This window comes from Rhinopithecus bieti, unplaced genomic scaffold (assembly GCF_001698545.2).
Source record: "Rhinopithecus bieti isolate Rb0 unplaced genomic scaffold, ASM169854v2 scaffold_39006, whole genome shotgun sequence".
NCBI classification, from domain to species: Eukaryota; Metazoa; Chordata; class Mammalia; order Primates; family Cercopithecidae; genus Rhinopithecus; species Rhinopithecus bieti.
Genome location: NW_016816568.1, coordinates 746,454 through 753,992, shown reverse-complemented (window position 1 = coordinate 753,992; position 7,539 = coordinate 746,454). Strand labels below are relative to the sequence as shown.

Sequence of the window (7,539 nt, the reverse complement as noted above, 5' to 3'; positions counted from 1 at the left end):
ATATATATTATATATATATAAAATCTTTTTAGTTACTAGCCATGTAGTTCATTTTCTCATTTTACTTGTCAATATTTTTCTGTTGTTATTTAAAAGAGGGGATGTTTTGATATAATTATTAGTTTAAAATTCTATATTGAACTAAATTCCTAAAAAGTCAGGAGAGCTGCACATTTAAAACTTGGCCCACATCTCTTTGAAATGGAGAACTTCCCTACTTTATTTTTTGATCCCTTCTTCTGCCTTAACTCAGTGTCTTCACTCCCACCTTTTACTTCTGCACTGAGGAAGGGAAACTTTCTAACCTTTTAATGTTACTAATTTATCTGTCCTGATAAATTAGACAGAGCTCAAGAGGACATCTTCGCATTTTCACCTGTTGCCCTTCCCCACTGGAGCTACACAAAATGACTAAGGGATCTTTTTCTTGCCTGAGTTTCAGGAAGGATATAAAGAGTTTTCAAGTTTAGAGGAAAATTAAAATTAAAATGCCCCTTGGAAGATAAAACTTTTAAAAACTAGTTCACAGTAATAACTTTACTGTTAAAGATCTCTCTTATAGTGGTAGCTCTATTAAAGAAGTTGCCTTTTAATGCCCTTCATAGATAAGCAATCATAATAAGATCTTTGGGGGAGAAAGGTCTTATTTTACTGGCATACAGTTGGGTATTAGAATCAGGCTTCTGATTCATAGTGCTAACCAATTAAGCAAAATGTTTTCCTTCCTGCAGTGAGGCCATTTGGCACTCATACCATTGTTAAAGACATAAAGCTAAAAGAAGATATTAATGAAAAAGGGAAATGTACTTTTCTCAAATTAGTTTCAAGCAAATTAAACCTAAAACCACTTTGAATGTTGGTTCAGCAGACTTCAAATCAAGGAGAATAAAAAGCGTAGGATGTTTGTGAAATTGCTGAAGATCAGAGATTTCACTTATGTAGTTCAATCTAATCAAACTCTTTAATTATGTAACACCTCTTATTTGTGCCTTACTGATAAAAGATATTAAATCTCCAAATTAAATAATGGTAATGATGGCCACAGCTAACTTCACCGCACACAAAGACCAGTCCTGTAATTGACAAGGGCTCACAAAGAGAATAGGTAAAGCAGAATCTTGAGTGAAGAAACTAAATAAATGAAATAAAATATACTAATTTTCAAATAGAACAATTATCCCTTAACTGCTAAAAATAAATTCCACAATAAGCCTTCTTTCAACAGAGAGAAACTAAAGTTAGCTAAAAGTTAGCAATACTTAAGACACCTTACCCCACCAAGACCAGGGGGGCCAGGAGGACCAGGTGGACCAGGAGGGCCTGTGGGACCATCTTCACCATCTCTGCCTGGGGGGCCTGGTGGACCCTGTTATGTAAAAAGTGAATAAGGCCAGGTTAGACAGGCCCTATAGAAACCTAAAAATTATATGTGGTAAGATCAGTTGTTCAGACCTTTCTATGTGCAAGTAGGGTGGAAATTTAATATACTATATTTGTCATTGGTTGACATTCACTTATGAGTCTATTTTAGAAAGAGGGTTAATAACTCTCAAGATATCACAGGGTAGCTTTCCTAAAGAAGTATCTCAGCCATTGAATATTAATTCGTACTGAAGCTCCAGTATTCAAATATAAAAATTATAGCCAAAATGTATAGTTCTGTATGCTTCACATGTTTAACAGTGCACAAGGACTTACATTGTATTTTTATTTGCCGATCTCTGACTGTGACAAACTTATTCAATAGTTTTGGTATGTTACATGTGAATAAATTAATTGATATGGCAGTTAATAAGGTTGCTTTATCATAGGATAGAAAATCCTGCAGATTTACTATCATTAACTACTTGTGTTATTAAAATAATTAACTGATATAATTCTATTTCTAATAAATTGTTTGAGTGGAATACATGTAAGTCTCCACTTCCTAACAGATACAAGATGTAGGTATTCACATATTGGCAAAAGTGTTATATAATGCAAAACCATATAGTTATAAACATCAAATAAGCATTGCAGGGAGATGTAATAATGCCACAAATAAAATGTAAGCCTGACTTGTACATGTATGAATTTGAGCGGAGAAACATGTTACTGACTACTAATTCACTATTATTTCCAAGCTACCTAAGGGATCTTACTTCAAAAGCAAACCAAATATGTTAAAGAGAGGACTGTGGTAGGTAGATACATTTTCATTATGCATATGTTGGATGGGTAAATTACAAAGAAAGTAGGCCATGCAAATAATATGACTGTAACAGTTTTTCTTTTTTAACAGTAATTCTGACCTAAAACAAATATTGATTATATGTAATAATGTTCATTCACTTCTTCTGCAGTGCATTACCTGTTTAAAGGGGTGTACAATTATCTGGATACATAATATTCTTATAAATTGCCAGTTGCCAGTTCCTATAGTTTCTAATATATAGCTATTCAAATATGGGGTAAAGCCCTTTATAGTTCAAAAATTACACACCCTTTCTCCACGTGGTCCTCTATCTCCAGCTGGGCCCTACAGAAAAGATACAAACAGTACAATAATAAATGCCTAAAAAAATAATAATAATGATAATAATAAATGCCTAAGAAGTAATTTCCAGTAAATAAGCAAATCATTCTTGATAATAATTAGTTGGCAAGACTGATCTAACTACAATGTTATTAGATACTACATAAAAAATTGACACAATGCAATAGATAAAAGTATATTTTTTAATTGTAATTATACGTAATTTTTTTCACCTGGGGGATTGGAAGCTGCTATAGTCTTCAACTATTAGGTTAATAGTATGCATAGCATTTGAATAAGATGATAACTGTAGATGAAATGACCATTTTGTTACATTTTTAACAGCACATTTATATAGTCAAAGCCCTTTAAAATAAACTTTTTTACTACCTATAATTGACATAACATGCCTTCCATCTCCAGAATAAAAACAAGTCTCTTTTTTCCTTTTGTATGTAAATCACCAGTTTGTATCACATAAATGTAATTACAGATGATTCTGGAAGATAATTAAACTTTGTTATCTTAAACATCAAAGCTACTTTATTTTATGCTTTAGCTAATGCATATTCATGTGAGCAAAATTTTGATATTTTCCTTCCATAGTCTACTATAAATTTAGTTAAATTATAAGTTATCCCTGATAATTTTAGATATTTATGGAGAAGTATTATACTCTTACCTTTCTTACAGTTTCCTAGAAAAGAATATCAAAGATTATTATGAAGAAAATTGTATATATATTTTAAAACAGCTTCCATTTTGGCGTAGTAAACAAATATACCTTCACAATTCATTACCTTATGCATTTACTATTATCTTAGTTTAATATTTCAAACTACAATTTAAAATTTTACCAATACATCAAATAAAAATATGTACCTACAGAGCAAAAAGTACATATCAATACTTACCTGTAATTATGCCTCAAATTCAATTCACGAGCTAAGAATGTGTTAACAATAAACGCTTTTGCAAATGATTCCAAAGGAGTGAAAAGATTCTCTAGCTCAGTGAAATCTTCTGCTTCATAGTAGCAGATCCTAAAACTCAAACTTCTATTGGATTATTTACTCTATATTTCTTAAGAGTATTTTATAAACTTAGTCTTATTCAGTAGCCCCGCCTATTTTGGAAAATTGGGTGGGTACTTTCTAAGGCTGCCAGAAAGGTTTTGACTATCAAAATTCTTCACAATTTTCTTGGGAATCTAGGATGGTCAATATTAATGTAACTTCTTCCCTTCCAAGAGAAGACATCACTGTAGCCAAGGGAATCAAAGTATTTTAAAAAATTCTAAAAATAATTTTACTCACCTCTTGTAAAGCTGTACATAAAAAAGAAAAGATAGGAAATAATTATTAGTATCACCTCATGGATCAATAGTAATAATTAACAAATAGAGAGACAAGTTTATAAAATTGAGCTACCTAATTAAAGGACCAATTATATATTTTATTAAGAATATTTTAATGACTTGGAAATTATGCAGGCCAAAAGTATGGCAGAGATCAGCAGGGTGATTTGTTTGCCATATTGATATGTAAATATATTTTGAATTAAATTGTTAATTATTTATTATTGTATAAATGCTGTGAAATATTAATGTGTCTGAAGGATATTTCAAATACTTAGCAATTAAGCTGGTAAAGTGCACAGATGAATCGCTGAATGTAAGACAAGATTAGTAGATGGATGAGGAAGTAATTTATAGTTTAATTCATATTTAATACCTAAATATCTAAAAAAGGTAAAATGTAGGAAAGTATGCTACCTTAAAATTCTATATTGAAGTTTGTTTTTTATGAAACATTGAAGTCGACTTACTTTTTTGCAAAACATTGAAGTTACCTAGTACTTCATTGAGTTTGTACTATTCTTAATATCCTTTTTCAAAAGGTATAATTTGCACATTATTAACTGTGAAGATGGATTAATTCAGACATCTGAATTTTGCTTTAAATTAGTTCACTTAAATTAGGTAAGGTCATTTTACCAATATGTATCATTTTTGTCCCCGAGAAAGAGCTTTGTATAAATGGAAAAACTGTGGATTAAAGATCTTGAAAAATAATGGAAAAAACAAACAAAAGTACTATCCCCCCTTCTGCCATAATTGTTATAAGTCCTTAAAGAGTGAATTCCTCTCCTACAGTATAAAAATTATAGGTTAATACAGGATACAAGTGTGGCCAAGCTTGCAATAGGATGAATCACCCCTAAAATTGCTTTAATGAGGTGGCCAAGAAGTGCGTTATTTGAAGTGAGAACATCTGTTGCAACAGTCACAATTCAGGAGGGTGGACCACATCCAGCACTGACATTTAAGGGCAATTTATGAGAATTGCTGTTAAATTACAAGAATGATATGTTTACTTCATTGTGTCCATCAGTAGGAAGAATAATTATGCCTGACTTGATTAACGGAAGCCTTTATGATTTAGGAAATTTGCCTTCTAATTACTCAGACATGGACCATTTTGAAGAATGTGTGTTTGATAACATTTATTCCAGACTGTGGTTGGTTGTTGATCAGAAGGTAAGTTGCCTTTGTACCTTCAAATTTCCCTAAGTCTGCCTTCATTTTATTCTCTAGGAGCCGACTCTTTCTTCCCATTCTCAGATCTCATTAAAAATATGAACTCGGTAATGTGAATTTGTTCACTGCAATTACTCCCTAGTATCCACAGTATGTACACTAAAAGTGAATGAAGGGGGAACAGATAGACAGACACACACACACAGACACGCGCGGGCACACACACATACACACACACTCATTAGTAATTATGCGGTAGTAGACACCGTGCTATGTGGTCGGAACAACTTTTTGGAGTACTGGGTGTGGTCAGACAATACCATCCCCCATCTAGTCAATATCTTTGTCTAGTACGTCGGCAGCCATTTTCAAGATGAAAACGGACTGATCTTCTTCATTCTATCTTGACATGAAAGTCTGGTCATAAAACCTAGAGCTGGAAAGTGGCCTTGGGGTCCCCATAATCTCTGTGTCACAGTTTAGAAAAGGCCGTTTGACTTGCCCAAGGTCACGCAGCAAATTGGTGTCAGAGTCATGGAAAACACCCTGGTCTCTTGAGTCTCATGTCAGTGTTGATATTTCTCAACTTGCTGCATTCATAACCTTTGATTATCACTGGGAACATGTCAAAGGGGTAATTCTCGGCTCAACAAAATTTAGAGCAGATTTGAGTTAAAAAATGTTACCATTTCCATGACTAGAAAGTGAATTGAGACACTTATATTACTTTTCAGAAAGTACCCATTCCAAGTAGCATCCATTCTTCTTTCCAGGGTTCACTGACTAGCCACTGGGAAAGGCTCCAACCAGAAATGCTGATCATTAATCTGTATAAACCCGTAGAAGCTTTAATTGGGATTCCATTTGCTTAAGGCCCTGTCCCCTGTACTTTCATTTTCCTTCCTCCAGAGGGCGCCTTATAACCACCATCATCATCGACATCCTCCTCCTCCAGACAAGCCTTACAATGTCCAGAAGATAAAAGCTCTTGGGAGGTGAGTTTTATGTTACTCAATTGAAGGACTTTCTAACGCAGGCCTCAAGTTTTACAAGGTGGACATCAGTGCGGTTATGGGGCCTGTGGGGTGGAGGACCTTGACTTCCTCCACCACATTGGTCGTTAATATCTCATCCTTAGGGAAAAACCTTCCGCTCCCTTTGGGGGTTACCAAGCTGAGGATCCAGATCGAGTTAACTGTCTCACTCTGAACTTAGAAGAAAAGTTCCCTAACTTTTGGCGAGACTTTTATGTTTTCATTTTTTAAAGTAATTTCCATGTTTCTTATCAAATCCGGCGTTTTCCCACATGCCTAAGAGTCTGCCCTCCAAGTGTACCTGGAATTCAGGTTACACGTTTTCCTTTTCAGGACAGGATGCCCTCCCATCTAACCTCTCTCCCCAGTCTCCCGCAAACAAGCTGAAGGCACTTACATTGGCATGTTGCTAGGCATGAGGTTACTGCAAGCAGCAACAAAGTCCGCGTATCCACAAAGCTGAGCATGTCTAGCACTTAGACATGCAGACTCCTTGTGTCGCAGAGCCCCTGGGTCACCGGCGGAGGTATCACCTGGCGGGCGCGGGCATGCAGTCGTGGCCAGTACCTCCAACTTAGCCGAAACCTCCTGCTGCAGTGGTGCTAAAATAATAAAGCCCGGATCTGCCCTATTTATACGGCAAAAGTTTCCCTGGCCCGAGGGTGCCTCCAAAAGGGCCTCCACCAATGGGAGGGCTGGGACTGGGGGCCCGGGCAGCCACAGCTGGGAGGAGCCTGCGGGGGCGCAGAGGAGGGAGCGAATGGGGGAAGGGACGTGGCCACGGGGCTGGCTTCTTAAATTGGTTCCATTCTTTTTGAGGACGTGGACACTTTTGAGGCTTTCAAGGGAAACTCTGACTCGCTGTCTGCATACCTCCGCCCCTCCCCATCCTCCGCCCCCCCCCCCCGCCCTTTCCAAGTTTGGAAAACGTTATCGGGACACGTCGGAGTGCTACTGCGCCCCAGACATGGGCAGAATTTGCGACCTCCGGGCAAGCCGAGCATGCTAGAGGGGGGAGGGATCGGGAGCCCAGCCCGATAAAGAGGCGCTGTCCGTCACTGCCTACCTGTGCCCTGTAGGCCACCTGTAGCGGTGGAGGGCTCGGCCGGAGGGAGGGGGCAGGGAAGGGAGGGAGGGAGACTGCCAGCGTGGCCGCGCCGGGCCGACCTCCGTCCCACCCCCGCACCCCACCCCGCCCGTCCAGCTTTATCTCTAGCTCTGGGGGGTCGTGTGCGCCACTGTTTCAGCAGTGATGCACTCTCTTTCTCTTATGACTTCTTGAAAGGGGGGTCCTGTCTGTGGAAGGCTGGGTTGCAGTCGGAGGACGCCTTTTGTTGGCAGGTGGGCTGGGGAGGAGGCTCGAGGCTGTTTGGTACCCGGCTACAGGGAGGATAGGCTTTGCGAACTCTAGACTAGACCAAGTCACCTGGGAAGTCCTTCGACCTCCTACC

At 37.8% G+C, this 7,539-nt stretch overlaps 1 protein-coding gene across 1 annotated transcript in view; it reads right to left on the bottom strand.

Moving 5' to 3' along the window:
* Positions 1-6,958, bottom strand: part of COL1A2 (collagen type I alpha 2 chain) — a 37,892-nt gene extending 30,934 nt beyond the window's left edge. The window contains 5 exon segments of the mRNA XM_017854965.1: positions 1,274-1,366; positions 2,483-2,518; positions 3,198-3,212; positions 3,832-3,842; positions 6,486-6,958. Of these exon segments, the coding sequence (XP_017710454.1) occupies positions 1,274-1,366; positions 2,483-2,518; positions 3,198-3,212; positions 3,832-3,842; positions 6,486-6,555 (225 nt within the window). The 5' untranslated portion in view covers positions 6,556-6,958.
* Between the last annotated feature and the right edge of the window lie 581 nt (positions 6,959-7,539).